General features: G+C 40.0%; 1 protein-coding gene across 1 annotated transcript in view; it reads left to right on the top strand.

The window, feature by feature from the left end:
- Window positions 1–17,198, top strand: part of LOC126212832 (E3 ubiquitin-protein ligase SIAH1-like) — a 67,745-nt gene that overhangs the window by 8,303 nt on the left and 42,244 nt on the right. The window contains exon 2 of the mRNA XM_049940247.1: window positions 7,848–8,168. Coding sequence (XP_049796204.1) covers window positions 7,848–8,168 — 321 coding nt within the window. The remainder of the gene's footprint in view (window positions 1–7,847; window positions 8,169–17,198) is intronic.

Raw genomic sequence — 17,198 nt, 5'->3', positions numbered from 1 at the left:
CAACAAGTTTGCACATTCATAATGCCTATATTCTTGATGTTGCATTCACTCCTGCCACTCTGAAATAATGTAGTGCACCACACACACACTTGAGAGAAAGAGAGAGATAACTTCTTTCATTATAGAAGTTTTGGACAGAGTTGGGTGAAGCTGAGTTTTTGAAGGCTGCTGTTAATCGTTGCAACTGGGTTACCAGAGTCACCAATATAATAACTTTCTGCAGAGTGATTGTATGGCGCAGCAATTAGCATGTAAACCTGACATATAGAAGGTCTTAGCTTTGAATCCCATCAAATGCATTTAAATTTTTTATTTTTCTAAATCTAATGAAAAGACATCTTTTAGTATTAGTTTTAGTCATTAATTGGCTTAAAGTTATTTTTTTATTTCTGGTGCTTTTCTGCATCATTTTAATCATAATATTAACTTTTTACTCGCTCTTAATTTTTCTTCCTATCATTGTTTTTGTTTCAAATCTGCTTCTGTCACCTATAATCTGCAACAAAGTACCAACCACGCCTGCTAATTGCTTGGTAACGTGGCAACCTATGTAGCCAGTGTGAGGATAGTTTTAGATAACCAAGGACAGTGAGAAATTAGTTTTCGTTTACTGCTGAAGCAGATTTTTTTTCTGTTTTGAGTTTGCTCATAGAAGTTAGCCTTTAACAAAGTGATCGTGAATTTCGTTCTGCCACAAATTGTTGAAAACAGTTTTCTCAGATACATTGCACATCACGAGGTTGTGGTTAAGTTCGGACTCAAATTTAATGAGATTTGGGACTATGAAACACGTCGTCTGCTGCAGTTCAGTCATTGGTCATTTAAATGAGCTGCCTACAGAACATCTGCCTTTTCCATCATACCTCACAGCCGGTGCTTCCAACATTTCTCCACGTTACACATTAACAGCATTTTTGAAGTGAAGTGGCCCACTTTGTTTGTGTGGCACCTGTTAGCGTGGTGCACGGTAGCTGGCAGCGATTGTGGCTACGCTGTAGCAGCAAGTGATAGATATCAGCTGTCAAATAATTTTGATCGCACTACAGCCACAATTTATTATTTCCACTGAACTTTTTGAACCATAAACCATGGACTTTGCTGTTGTCGGGGAGGCTTGCGTGCCTCAGCGATAAAGATGGCCGTACCGTAGGTGCAACCACAACGGAGGGTTATCTGTTGAGAGGCCAGACAAACGTGTGGTTCCTGAAGAGGGGCAGCACCCTTTTCAGTAGTTGCAGGGGCAATGGTCTGGATGATTGACTGATCTGGCCTTGTAACACTAACCAAAACGGCCTTGCTGTGCTGGTACTGCGAATGCCTGAAAGCAAGTGGTAACTACAGCCGTAATTTTTCCGGAGGGCATGCAGCTTTACTGTATGGTTAAATGATGGTGGCATCCTCTTGGGTAAAATATTCCGGAGGTAAAGTAGCCTCCCATTTGGATCTCTGGGCGGGGACTACCAAAGAGGACGTTGTTATCAGGAGAAAGAAAACTGGCATTCTACGGATCGGAGTGTGGAATGTCAGATTCCTTAATCGGGCAGGTAGGTTAGAAAATTTAAAAAGGGAAATGGATAGGTTAAAGTTAGATAAAGTGGGAATTAGTGAAGTTCGGTGGCAGGAGGAACAAGACTTTTGGTCAGGTGAACACAGGGTTATAAATACAAACTCAAATAGGGGTAATGCAGGAGTAGGTTTAATAATGAATAAAAAATAGGAGTGCTGGTAAGCTACTACAAACAGCATAGGTGAACGCAATATTGTGGCCAAGATTGACGCGAAGCCCACACCTACTACAGTAGTGCAAGTTTATATGCCAGCTAGCTCTGCAGATGATGAAGAAATTGATGAAATGTATGATGAGATAAAAGAAATTATTCAGGTAGTGAAGGAAGCAAAAATTTAATAGTCATGGGTGGCTGGAATTCGAGAGTAGGAAAAGGGAGGGAAGGAAACATGGTAGGTGAACATGGATTGGGGCTAAGAAATGAAAGAGGAAGCCGTCTGACAGAATTTTGCACAGAGCATAACTTAATCATAGGTAACACATGGTTCAAGAATCATAAAAGAAGGTTGAATACCTGGAAGAATCCTGGAGATACTAAAAGGTATCAGATAGATTATATAATGGTAAGACAGAGATTTAGGAACCAGGTTTTAAATTGTAACACATTTCCAGGGACAGATGTGGACTGTGACCACAATCTATTGGTTATGAACTGTAGATTAAAATTGAAGAAACTGCAAAAAGGTGGGAATTTAAGGAGATGGGACCTGGATAAACTGACTGAACCAGAGGTTGTACAGAGCTTCAAAGAGAGCATAAGGGAACAATTGACAGGAATGGGGGAAAGAAATACAAAAGAGTGAAGGCAGCAGAGGATCAAGTAGGTAAAAAGACGAGGGCTAGTAGAAATCCTTGGGTAACATTATCGTATCTCCCATTTCATCATCATCTACATCCTCTTCCACTTCCATAATGTTGTCCTCAAGTACGGTACATCGCCCTTGTATAGACTCTCTATATACTCCTTCCACCTTTGTGCTTTCCCTTCTTTGCTTAGAACTGGATTTCCATCTGAGCTCTTGATATTCATACAAGTAATTCTCTTTTCTCCAAAGGTCTCCTTAATTTTCCTGTAGGCAGTATCTATCTTACCCCTAGTGAGATCATTACATTTGTCCTCTTAGCCATCCCTGCTTAGCCATTTTGCACTTTCTGTCCATCTAATTTTTGAGATGTTTATATTCCTTTTTGCCTGCTTCATTTACTGCATTTTTATATTTTCTCCTTTCATCAATTAATTCAATATTTCTTCTGTTACACAATGATTTCTACTGGCCTTGTCTTTTTGCCTACTTGATCCTCTGCTGCCTTCACTACTTCATCCCTCAGAGCTACCCATTCTTCTTCTTCTTCTGTACTTCTTTCCCCAATTCCTGTCAATTGTTCCCTTATGCTCTCCCTGAATCTCTGTACAACCTCTGGTTTAGTCTGTTTATCCAGGTCCCATCTCCTTAAATTCCCACCCTTTTGCAGTTTCTTCAGTTTTAATCTACAGTTCATAACCAATAGATTGTGGTCAGGGTCCACATCTGCCCCTGGAAATGTGTTAAAATTTAAAATCTGGTTCCTAAATCTCTGTCTTGCCATTATATAAATCTATCTGATACCCTCTACTATCTAGAAGAATATAATAATTCCAATCCCAAAGAAAGCAGGTGTTGACAGATGTGAAAATTACCGAACTATCAGTTTAATAAGCCACAGCTGCAAAATACTAACACGAATTCTTTACAGATGAATGGAAAAACAGGTAGAAGCCAACCTCGGGGAAGATAAAGTTTGGATTCCGTAGAAATATTGGAATATGTGAGGCAATACTGACCTTACGACTTATCTTAGAAGTAAGATTAAGGAAACGCAAACCTACGTTTCTAGCATTTGTAGGCTTAGAGAAAGCTTTTTACAATGTTGACTGGAATACTCTCTTTCAAATTCTAAAGGTGGCAGGGGTAAAATATAGGGAGCGAAAGGCTATTAACAATTTGTACAGAAACCAGATGGCAGTTAGAAGAGTCGAGGGGCATGAAAGGGAAGCAGTGGCTGGGACGGGAGTGAGACAGGGTTGTAGCCTCTCCCCGATGTTATTCAATCTGTATATTGAGCAACCAGTAAAGGAAACAAAAGAAAAATTCGGAGTAGGTATTAAAATCCATGGAGAAGAAATAAAAATGTAGAGGTTCGCCGATGACATTGTAATTCTGTCAGAGAGAGCAAAGGACTTGGAAGAGCAGTTGAACGGAATGGACAGTGTCTTGAAAGGAGGATATAAGATGAACATCAACAAAAGCAAAACTAGGATAATGGAATGTAGTCGAATTAAGTCGGGTGATGCTGAGGGAATTAGATTAGGAAATGAGACACTTAAAGTAGTAAAGGAGTTTTGCTATTTGGGGAGCAAAATAACTGATGATGGTCGAAGTAGAGAGGATATAAAATGTAGATTGGCAATGGCAAGGGCAAGGAAAGTGTTTCTGAAGAAGAGAAATTGGTTAACATTGAGTATAGATTTAAGTGTCAGGAAGTCGTTTCTGAAAGTATTTGTATGGAGTGTGGCCACGTATGGAAGTTAAACATGGACGATAAATAGTTTGGACAAGAAGAGAATAGAAGCTTTCGAAATGTGGTGCTACAGAAGAATGCTGAAGATTAGATGGGTAGATCACAAAACTAATGAGGAGTATTGAATAGAATTGGGGAGAAGAGGAGTTTGTGGCACAAATTGACAAAAAGAAGGAACGGGTTGGTTGGACATGTTCTGAGGCATCAAGGGATCACAAATTTAACATTGGAGGGCAGCGTGGAGTGTAAAAATCGTAGAGAGAGACCAAGAGATGAATACACTAAGCAGATTTAGAAGGATGCAGGTTGCAGTAAGTACTGGGAGATGAAGCAGCTTGTACAGGATAGGGTAGCATGGAGAGCTGCATCAAACCAGTCTCAGGACTGAAGGGCACAACAATAACTACAAACTTTTTGAAGGGTTAAACCTCCGTCATATAGATTTGAGTCAGTAAGGCAGATATGTCTTGTGTGTATGATTTGAGTAGCACGTGACTCTGTCTGGGTAGGAGAAGACAGACATAAAACACTGCTTTAGCACACGGCTCACAGTTACGTGGAGGTTCTTGATTGCGCAAGTGAACCATAATGTAAATATGTTACAGTAGACACAGAAGCCTGACTTTCCTTTGTCATCTGGCTTGAAGGTGGCATTCTGTCAGCTTGTAAATCACTTACTTATTTACCTGCTTATTCAGTGCTCACTGTCCCTATAGAACATGTGCTGTGTCAATAGTCTGTGTCCACTGCGCTCTGTCCGTTACTGTTTCCTCCCGATTGACTGTATTCAAAGCCTCTGTGCCTTTCTTTGTCATCTTTCCATTCTATTTCTTGGCCTCCCCAGTATTATTTTTGTTGTAGGGTCAAGAATGAAAGCGTGTTTAGTAAATTGGGCCTCTGGCATACAGGTGACGTGATTTGCCCTTTAGACTTGTCTGATCTCTCGGTATTATAAAACATTGGATTGGTTCGTGATCGTAAAAATTTTACTTTTCTTCCTTGTTGTCAAAGTACACCTTGACAAAAAGAGACTCATCATTAAGGAATGATCCAAATGGAACGGAAGTCAGTAGAGGTGATGTAAATGTACAAACAAATGATTACAGTGTCAGAAAAATTGGATGATACATTCAAGAGAAAGACCTTTACAAAATGAGCAAGTCAATAATGGAATGTTACGCGTCTGGTCCTTATGCAAGCAGTTATTTGACTTGGTATTGACTCACAGTTGTTAGATGTTTTCCTGAAGGACATCTTACCAAATTTTGGCCAGTTGGTGCATTAGTCAAAATCCCGAGGTGGTTGGAGGACTACATAATGCTCCAGACATTCTCAATTGGGGAGAGATCTGGCAACCTTGCTGGCAAAGGTAGGATTTGGCAAGCATGAAGAAACACATTAGAAACTCCCAATGTATGCAGATGGGCATTATCTTGCAGAAATATAAGCTGAGTATCGCTTTCACTGCAGGGCAACAAAATAGGTCATAGAATATCTTTGATGCACCACATTGTTGTGATGGGGTCACGGATGAAAACTAAAGGGGTGCTGCAGTGGAAAGAAATGGTACCCCAGACCATCACATCCTGTTGTCAGGCCGTATGGCTTACTACAGTCTGGTTGGTATTCCTCCACTGTCCGGGGAATCTCAAGACACGTCTTAAAAAGGCCTGTAATACCATTGACTGGAGCAGAATAGTCTTCAGTGATGAGTCCCCCTTTAAATTGAGCCCTGATGACCAGTTAAAACCTGTCTTGATATACCAGCCTGTCTGTCACCCACTTTACTATCCAACAACCAAGACTGATAGTCCGGGGTGCCATTTCATTTCATAGAAAGGCCCATTTGGTTGTCATCTGCAGCACTCTTACAGCATAGCAATACATCAAGAGTATTCTACGCCCTGTTTTATTCCCCTTCACGCCAAGCTATTCTGGGCTTACATTTAAGCAAGATAATGCCTGATAACACACGGCGAAAGATTCTGCTTCTAGTCTTTGTACTTGCCAAACCCTACCTTGCCTAGCAGGGTTGCCAGATCTTTCTCCAATTGAGAACATTTGAACCATTACGACAGGGCCCTCCAACTAGGTCGGGATTTTGATGATCTAATGCACAAGTTGGACAGAATTTGGGCTTGATTTGTGAAGCTCTTTCTCTTGAATAAATCACTCAGTTTTCCTGAACTTGTAATCATTTGTTTGTCTGTACGTTTACATCACTTGTACCGAATTCCATCCAATTTTGGTAATTTCTGTGTGGTGCATCATTTTTTAGTCTTGGAGTGTATTTCAGTTACTGGGCACTAGGTTCTCTTTGTCACATTTCTTTCAAATGTTAAAAGCTTCTGCATCACCCTGTTATTTAGTGTCCAACTTTATGCACCATAGAGGACAGTGGGGTGTGTAGTGGCATTGCAGATTTCATATTTGCCAAATGTGTTGTGGCTGTAGACTTTATCTCTGAAGGAATATAGACATAAGGAGCCATAGGAATTCTTTCAGTTACACCATAGGGTATTTGAATATAACAACTGTACCATCTTCCCAGATACTTGAACAGCTGATCAGCAGCCTGAACATGTCATCATAAACTGTGAAGTGCTGTTGCACGTATTTAGTTCTGTCTACTTGCGTTTGTTCTGTTTATTGACAGGAAGTCCTGCATTACTTGCTACTGTAGTGACCCTTTTGTGCACCTCACAAAGATCTCCCTCACTTTCTAAGTCTGTATCGTCTGTGTGAAACAAATATCTGAATCCTGCCAGTTTTCTTTTGTAGCCCATTACACTCTCCAAATTTCCTCTGTTTGGACTTCCTCTGTAGTGAGAGTAAACAGTACACCTGATGATGCACCTCCCTGTCTTAATCTAGTTCTTATGGAGAAAGATTGGAAGTATGCTACTTCAGTCCGTAATATTGCTCGATTCACTATTGCATACTCTAAATATTACAGAGAGTTTATTTGGGATTTGCAAATCCTTAAAGGTTTTATAGAAGGTATCTTGATAAATACTGTCATAAGTTCTTCGAAAAGTTGTGAACATTAACTGGACTGTCACTTTCTCGATATTTCTCAAGAATTTGCATAAGAGCAAAAGCATTGTTAGTAGCTGAATGGTGTGGACAGAGTCCAATCGGATATTCTTCAGTGATATTTTCTGCAAATGCTTTTAGCTGTTCTAAACTAATTATAGAAAGAGTCTGGTTTACCGCGTTAAGAAAGCTGATGCCTCGGTAGCTACAGTGGTCTATCTTTCTTCGTTTCTCATATGTTGGACAAATGACTGGTGTCTGGTAATGCATCAGTTTTCCAAATGAGCTGAATAAGTGTGCACGGCACATATTAGACAATTTTATGCAAGTTTTGTGCTGTGCTGCCACAAATGTTACTATTTTGAGGTATATGTAAAACACCATATCTTTCGTTGTTAAGCTATAATTTTTACTGTTTGTTGTGTTCGTGGAATGTCTTCAGGTGACAGGTGTCTAGAATGTTGCCGAGTGCTTTCGTACACAGGAAAATAGTTTCAGTAGCACATTTTCTCATCTACCAAACACTCGGCAAAGTCTCAATTGCCTGCCACCCGAAGATGTTCGACGAACATTATCTGTAGTGGAAAGCATTCCGTAGTGGCCGGGGTGACGTTTTACTTGTACTTTGACTTCAAGTGCCGTCGTGTGTCGGCAGTTGAGAGAAACGGAGTGCCCGTGCCCGCAGGTGGCATCGACGGTGACATTTCCGTGCCGCTATCAGACGACAGGATGCCAGGCGGCGCTGCTGCACTCTGAGAAGGGCGACCACGAGGAGGGGTGCGAGTTCCGGCCGTACGGCTGTCCCTGCCCGGGTGCCTCGTGCAAGTGGCAGGGTGCACTGGACGCGGTGATGCCACACCTGGTGACGTCACACAAGTCGATCACGACGCTGCAGGGTGAGGACATCGTCTTCCTCGCCACAGATATCGGCCTTCCCGGGGCCGTCGACTGGGTCATGATGCAGTCTTGCTTCGGACACCACTTCATGCTGGTGCTCGAGAAGCAGGTAATGCTCACACAACCCCAGCTACCTTATGCTTGGATTGTCTGAGTCAGATCGAATATTTGTGTTATTTGTTGTAAAACAGTGTATTTTTGTTGTATTTAAATAGGTAAAAAATCTGTTCGCCAAGCGGCAGCGGAACATATTCATAAAATAATCTTATAATTAGGCAAGCTTTCGGAGAAGTCTAGGAAAAGGGTTAGATTTCAGAAAATTCGCCCAGAACAGTGGGTCAGGAGATAGTTACTGGATGGAAAGAGTGTTAATATATTTTTATTGTCAATCTTGATTGCTTTAATGTTTTTAAATTGCTGGTATCAGTTCAGTGGGCACTGTGCTCAGATCAGTAGCTAAAGGAAAAATAACTTACGAACAAATACTTTACAAAATGCAGCATTGTTTAACACTATACCACCAAACACGAAATGTACCAGAAGGTACCTGATTGAATCAGCTACAAGAGTAATTCATCCAACGTACTAGCAAAATTGACGTGCTATATCACAGGATGAAATAGTGGTTTGGCAGAATCCACATTATTTGCATACAGCTCATTGCAACTGCCAACAGGTGGCATCTGGTACATTTGTCACACATGAATGAAATACATGTACCCGTTCCGAATTAACTCTCCAGCCACGGGCAACACTGATGTGGGCGTTAAGCTCTTTCCAGATAATTTTGTGGGGTCCGCGATTATCGCATCAGAAGTAATTTCTACTCTATTCACAAGTCGGAAGATGTAACTTTCCTTTCAAATATTTTTGTGTTGCTCTGGAACACAGGCTGCTATTTTATCAAATCTTTTTCTGTTGCACTGGAACATTGAAGGTTACCATTTTCCTGCTTGAAACAGCACATGTTGTTTCTCACTTCTTCCAGTCTCTCATGTACTTAAATGTGGCAGAAACTTTGTGACCACATTCCCCAGCTTGTGTGTGGAACCTTGCTTTAAGATACACAATACTCAGAAAATTTATCAATAAGTTTATTCTGCTTTTATAACATTGAATGACACGTTTCCTTCATTTCCTTCATGTCAATTAAAAATCAACTCTAAAATGAGTTTTTGGTTTTCTTGTTACATTGCTATAATTCTATCCTTACCACTATTCTAATTACCAAATAAAAATGCACCCCAGTTTTGTATGGAAAAATTGGAAAATTGCCCACAGTTGGAGGGTTATAATTAATATTGTTTGTTTGTTGAGAATATTGTTCTAAAAATACTTGATTAAATTTGTGGTTTGCCAGACTTACAAGCTGTATAAAAAGTCACAAAAACTTGTAATTTGAATGGCAGTATCCGTATCCGTGGTGTTGTCGCAGACCTATGTTAATTTTCCATGTTCTCTCTTGTGGTTGCTGCAAGTGGTCAGGGATTTTCTCCAAGAACATTGTTAGTTTTTGCATTTGTTGCAGGTTTCACATAATTACTGCAACCTATAATATGTCTAAGAAGTCCCTGTTCCTCTTAAGAAAATGCTGATCAACGGGTGTTCCTATTTCCAAAGTGCTGTTCTTGTTGGTCATCCTTGTCCACATGGAAATCAGGCCTGGCTACACAAGTTCAAATAGGTGCAGATGAAAAAACAAATGCAGTGCAGTGTTGACTGTTAGTGTGAGTCCCTTTCAGCAAACTTACTGTATGGTAGTTGTATTATTCACCCAGAGTAAGAAAATGGACAATTAACTGACGGTCTAGTTAAGTGTAGAGACTCTCCACCTAGTATTTCAAAGTTCGAACCACAGTAGACAATTACAGTTCATGGAATGCCAAAAAGAAGTAAACTCGGGAGAGACTAAAAATTGTGAAATATATAGCAAACAGAGACACATAAAACTAACATGCATTTTCTTTGTTATAGAAAGCTTGAAGAAAACGAACAGTTGTTTTCCCACACACTTGTAGCACTGTAAAACATAGTTATTTTCACTCAGAAATACTAATTTTGTATTACTTTCACTCGCTTGCAGCAAACCTTTTAAATAGTGTCTTTTTCTTTTTTTCATGATAGGTCTAACTTAAAAATTTGTTGCATTTTGCACAGAAAAAATATTGCCATGCTGATTGTACCTATTATGAGTATGATCACCAAATAATATCCCATGCAATTTTTTGAATATTCAGAAAAGATTTATAAATCATAAAGAATCCAAAAATTTCTCTCATTTTTATGAAAAAATTTGATGGGTGCTCAAATAAGTAATGGAACACATTTTTTCTCAGCCAGTTTTGCTTGAAAAAATATGGAACTTATTGTGGGACATAGTGGTATATTCCAATTACAGGCCCTATAGTTTCATGAAATTCGGTAGGTGGTGGCACTATATGTAGCCTTTATGTCTGTAATGGAGGTGTGTTCCAAGCAGTGAGATGTCATTGAGTTTCTTTTCGCAGAAAACCAGAGAATTGTAGATATTCGTTGGTGGTTGCAGAATGTTGAGAGACCTGGCTGAGAACAAAAGCTTAATGAGTCATTGGACAAGGTACCTGTCATCATTGCAAGTTTACCATATTTACTCGAATCTAAGCCGCACTTTTTTTTCCGGTTTTTGTAATCCAAAACACCACCTGCGGCTTAGAATCGTGTGCAAAGTAAGTGGAAGTTCTGAGAAATGTTGGTAAGTGCCGCCACAATTAACTTTGCCGTCGAGTATATGTAGCGCTACACAGGCATGCTTTGTAGGCACAAAGATAAATACTGATGCCAAAACCTCTGCATCAGTAAATAAATTTAAAGAAAAGAAAGTGGAAGATGAGCTTTCTTCTCTGCCCCAAGTTTCGACCACTGCATTTTCATACATTGTCCAATGAAGTAAATACAAATTCCGTATTGTTCATCTTTGAGTGTAGCAGAATTTCACTGTACTACGAAAATCGGACTGGCAAGACTGTTTGGGATGTTTGTTAATATGACCAACTGTATGTTCTGAATTCGTTCCTACCTGTGAGAAGAGATGGTTCCTAATAGGAACTTTTATGAATTGTGAATCACATGCATTATTCTCTTCACCATAGGAATAATATGAATATAAACATTTTGCCATGTGTTCTTTCATGTTTGCTGCTATCTCATTTAAATCCTGTCTGCCTAATAAACTACGAAACTAGAGTGAGACAACAGCAAACGCAGAAGAATATACATATAATGTCATATTTATGTCCGTATTACTCTTATGCCTAACTATGAAACTAGAGTGAGACAACAGCAAACGCGGAAGAATATACATATCATGTCATGTTTATATTTGTATTACTCTTATGCCTAATAGTGATACAGTCAGAAATGAAGCACGGCAGTTGACTAGATTTTTAAATCTAAGATGATTCTAATTTCTGTGCAGAATGTAATGTATTAAAGAGGCATCTGCAAAAATTTTCAGAGAAAATTTTTCGCTAAACTCTCGTTCAGAACATCTTCTATCATACGCAGTCTATTATTTGGTTCTTGTTGATTATTATCAAAGAAAGCAGAAGTGTAAGTAACAACAAATAGCAGTCTCTTGCCATTTTTTCGCTAATGAGATGATTCCTCTTTTTTTTATTTTATTTTATTTATTTATTTATTTTTTTTTTAAGTGGCGGTAGCGTGCACAAAAGCAAGCCATGCCGCGAGCGGCGACGGCCGTAATCTCACTATCAGAATGCGACAAACAATGCGGGACACAGTACAGTAATGCATTTCCAGCTTAGAGTGACGTAAACACCTATATCAAAGAGAACGGCACTTATCAGATCAAAGAAAAATAAGGAATCAATTCAAACCAGATGAAGCATGTGAAAAAGGCAGGGTATCCGTATAAATACGGATGGAGCGCTTGACGCATAGCAATGGCTACCTGGTAAAGCTTAACTGCTAAGCTTACAACTCGAACCAAAGTACTATAGCTGTATCGTCATTCGTTCAACCTAAATTCTCTCTCATTTTACAATGGACCAACTTTGCTTCGATTTGGAGATGCGGCCTAAAACTTTTCTCTCCCCTTGAATTTAGAGTCTCAAATTTCAGGTGCGGCTTAGATTCGGGAAATTTTTTTTTTTTTCCTTGATTTCGAGTCTCATTTTTCAGGTGCGGCATAGATTCGAGTGCGGCTTAGATTCGAGTAATTATGGTACACAAATCCAGCATTGACCAGTGGTGTGGTACCGTGCGAGCATACAGGCCCTCCCAGTAGGGGATGTAAGACCGTTGCATTGAACATAGATTACGTTAAAAAAACAAGATTTTGTAGCCGAGGGAGTTAGGAATAATATGGTGTATCGGAGTCTCAAACATAGCCATCATGCTCTCAGAAAAAAAGTATTGCATTACTTATTGAATGACCCTCGTGTAAGTTAAGGCATTAGTGTTGTTTCTGACAGTTAGGTGAGTTTCCACAGTGTAATTTCTCAAGACAATTAACATCCTATGACTGTTCATATTTGCAAAAAGTTTGGTATTTTTTTCCAAAATAGAGATGAAAAGACAGCTCAGGTGTGTGTGTGTGTGTGTGTGTGTGTGTGTGTGTGTGTGTGTGTGTGAGAGAGAGAGAGAGAGAGAGAGAGAGAGAGAGAGAGAGAGAGAGAGATCATGTCTGATAATATTGTGAATGAGGCTTTAATTTAAAAAATAATTAGATCTCTAACTTTTAGTTTTTTAATTACAGTTTCTTTATTTTCCCTTTCAATAAGAAATTTTCACAGATACCATCAATTAGGTAAGTCTGTAACATTTTAACCAGTTGACAGAAAATTGAAATATTTTATTTTTTGATAGCTGTCGTATGGAACCTCAACGTATATTTTTTTCACATATTTTGAAATTTTGATGTGACACATTCTCTCTCGACCTGTACAATTTGAGGTGAAATTAGCTATTTGCAAGTAGGCAATCCCTACGGCTGGTGCAGTGTGTGTGCTCCTGTTGTGAACTGTGGGAACTGTCTGAAGGTTCAAATATTTTACAAGCACCGCATAAAGAAAAAAGTATGTGGAACTAGCCTGTGACGGGGCTATTGGCCTGTGGAGTGCAGCCTTTCTATGCTGGGGCACTAGGAGGGGACGGTGGCAAGCCCACTGCCCTGGTCAGCTTATACCCCTGAGAAAGGTCACTGGTATTCGTTTGGTGGCAGTTAGAGTGGACCTGAGGCCGTCCTGGAGGGACTGCAATTAGTAGTAGTCTGCTCCCCTTTGAGAGATTGAACCTAAGACCTCCAGGGCCAGAGTCTACAAGTTTGCTCGCAAGACCACCATGGAGACTTATCACCATAAACAATGTAATAAAATGAAACTCTTTGTTTGTGGGAACCCCACACTCGGACTGCTTGAAGTATGACATAATAGTTGTTTTTGGTTACATCTACATTTATACTCCGCAGATCACGTTCAACTGCGCAGCGGAAGGCACACGTCACCTGCAGCAAATGTTAGGACTTCTTCCCATTTGCAGATGAAGTGTGTTTGCACATAAATGCGTCTGCACATGTTGTAATTAGTTTGATTACATCTTCGCAATCGGTACGGGTGATGCACGAGGGTGATTTGGTAAGTCTGGTAAAAAAGCAAGGAAAAATGTTTGTTTCGTAAATAACTCACTTTACTTCTCGCCGTAGTCCCCTTTGACAGGTATACACTGGGTCCAGCGATCCTCCAGTGTATCTATTAGGTATATTACATATGTAGAATTGTGGACAGTTGGGAATGTGGGTCTCACAGAAAGTGTGCAAGGGATAAGTCCCTGCAGTCGCGCTATTCATCTGTGTCCTCGGTGGCCCAGATGGATAGAGCGTCTGCCATGTAAGCAGGAGATCCCGGGTTCGAGTCCCGGTCGGGGCACACATTTTCAGCTGTCCCCATCGAGGTATGTCAACAACACCTGTCGGCAGCTGAGGGTTTCAATTAATTATCATTTGCATCCCTTTGGAAAAACAAAATTAGATCCTGTCAAACCCTGCAAAACACTCGTTGATTGCAGCTATCATTTCCTTCTTCCCAGCAAACCTGTTTTAAGTTGGGGAACAGAAAGAACTCACCTGTGGCTAAGTGAGGTGAATAGGGTGGATGAGGAACTAATTCAAAGCCCAGTTCATGCACTTTTGCAATTGCTATTGCTGATGTGTAGGTTGATGTCCTATCCTGCCGACTGAGCACTTTTTGTGTACTGACCTCGGTCTTTCTTCAGTGAATGCAGTGTTACAAATGATCCAGCTGTGAAGTATAATAAGGTCCACTTATGGTTCTGCCTTTTTCCGTGTAATCTACGAGGATTATTGCTTGGTAATGCCAAAAAACAGTAGCCATCACCTTAGCAGCTGACAAAATAGTCTTGGCCTTTTTTAATGCATTTTCACCGATCTTTGCCCACTGTTTTGACTTCCATTTTGACTCTGGTGTTTAATGATGGATCCAGGCTTCATCAGTGGTCACAAATTGGACCAAAATGTCTTGCGGATCAAGATTAAACATTGCCAGACATTGTGTCAAAATGTTGTGCCGGATGTGCTTTTGCTAGACTGAGGGCAATTGTAGCACCAACCTTGCACACATCACCTTCGTAGCCAATTCCCCATGTAGGATGTTATGCAGTCACTCATTTGAGATGCCTACAGTCTTGCCAGTCTCAAGAACGTTTATTCAGTTGTCATGCATTACCATGTCATCGAGTTCGCAAATGGTTTCCTTTGTGGTGACCTCAGTAGGAAGGCTGGAGTGCACTTCATCTTCAGTGCTTGTCTGCTCATGTTTAAATTCATTTATTCAGGAGTAAAAAATGGACTCCATTGATGGTGCAGAGTCTGCCTGAACTTCATCCAGTTCTGTTTTGATTTGTGCAGCAGTCAAACACTACAAATGAAAATATTTAATTACAGTGCAAAACTCTATTATCTCCATTTTCTATCACAGTTAACACACTGACCAATTCAGATGGCTGTCAACAATGAACTCTGTGATGTACATTGCTGAAATTATCTATATGATCCTTGAAATAATCAAGCTTCCTAACTGTAAAGGCATAACCAAAATGTTTCATCCTTTCGTGGAAATTTACCAGTCTTGTCAAACCACCCTTGTGCATAGTAGGCTGTTGGATGTTTGAAGAATCTTCACTTGATAATAGTTCTTGAAACACTGTAAGTGGGCTGTCTCAGGATAGGTTGGGCTTACCTTTGAAAGTTGCAAGTTTAATTTTTGTGTGTCTGTGGGGGTCACATAAACCTGTGACTATTTGTGCTGCCCTTCTTCATATACATCAAATATCTCGTGTATATCCTATTTGGTATGAGTCTAAAATCTAGGATCTGTTGCACTAGTATTTTGTAGCAATTCTCTTTTAGAGACTGACTGCATTTTCCCAGTATGCTACCAGTGAACCAAAGTCTGACACCTGTGTTACCTATGACTGTAACAGTTCCATTTTATACCTCCACAAATTGTTGCTACCAAGTATTCGTTTGAATTAACGTATTTTGATTGTGATTTATGGTATTGTTGTTACAGAATACCATACTGTTTTTGTTTTGTGGCGCTCACAATTTTACATTGCTATTATTTGAAGCAAGTTACCAGTGTTTGCACTAGTTTGATACCTTATAAAGATCTGACAGTATAGGATTTTTTTAAAGAAGTGTTACATACTTATTCAGGAGATAATATTGGTCAAAACTAGAAGAAAAATTCCTGTGATACATGTGGAAACACCCCCCACCCCCCATGAACCATGGACCTTTGCCATTGGTGGGGAGGCTTGCGTGCCTCAACGATACAGATAGCCGTACTGTAGGTGCAACCACAACGGAGGGTATCTGTTGAGAGGCCAAACGTGTGGTTCCTGAAGAGGGGCAGCAGCCTTTTCAGTAGTTGCAGGGGCAACAGTCTGGATGATTGACTGATCTGGCCCTGTAACACTACCCAAAACGGCCTTGCTGTTGTGGTACTGCGAACGACTAAAAGCAAGGGGAAACTACAGCCGTAATTTTTCCCGAGGGCATGCATCTTTACTGTACGATTAAATGATGATGGCATCCTCTTGGGTAAAATATTCCAGAGGTAAAATAGTCCCCCATTCGGATCTCCGGGCGGTGACTGTTCAAGAGGACGTCATTATCAGGAGAAAGAAAACTGGCGTTCTACGGATCGGAGTATGGAATGTCAGATCCATTAATTGGGCAGGTAGTTTAGAAAATTTAAAAAGGGAAATGGATAGGTTAAAGTTAGATGTAATGGGAATTAGTGAAGTTCGGTGGCAGGAGGAACAAGACTTTTGGTCAGGTGAATACAGGGTTATAAATACAAAATCAAATAGGGGTAACACAGGAGTAGGTTTAATAATGAATAAAAAAATAGGAGTGTGGGTAAGCTACTACAAACATCATAGTGAACGCATTATTGTGGCCAAGATAGACACGATGCCCATGCCAACTACATTAGTACAAGTTTATATGCCAACTAGCTCTGCAGATGATGAAGAAAATGATGAAATGTATGATGAGATAAAAGAAATTATTCAGATAGTGAAGGGAGACGAAAATTTAATAGTCATGGGTGACTGGAATTCGACAGTAGGAAAAGGAGGAGAAGGAAATGTAGTAGGTGAATATGGATTGGGGCTAAGAAATGAGAGAAAGCCGTCTGATTGAATTTTGCACAGAGCATAACTTAATCATAGCTAACACTTGGTTCAAGAATCATGAAAGAAGGTTGTATTCGTGGAAGAACCCTGGAGATACTAGAAGGTTTCAGATAGATTATATAATGGTAAGACAGAGATTTAGGAACCAGGTTTTTAATTGTAAGACATTTCCAGGGGCAGATGTGGACTTTGACCACAATCTATTGGTTATGAATTGTAGATTAAAACTGAAGAAATTGCAAAAAGGAGATGGGACCTGGATAAACTTAAAGAACCAGAGGTTGTACAGAGTTTCAGGGAGAGCATAAGGAAACAATTGACAGGAATGGGGGAAAGAAATACAGTAGAAGAAGAATGGGTAGCCTTGAGGAATGAAGTAGTGAAGGCAGCAGAGGATCAAGTAGGTAAAAAGACGAGGGCT

This window comes from Schistocerca nitens, chromosome 11 (assembly GCF_023898315.1).
Source record: "Schistocerca nitens isolate TAMUIC-IGC-003100 chromosome 11, iqSchNite1.1, whole genome shotgun sequence".
NCBI classification, from domain to species: Eukaryota; Metazoa; Arthropoda; class Insecta; order Orthoptera; family Acrididae; genus Schistocerca; species Schistocerca nitens.
The sequence above is the reverse complement of the archived record's forward strand: the minus strand, read 5'-3'. Positions and strand labels throughout refer to the sequence as shown.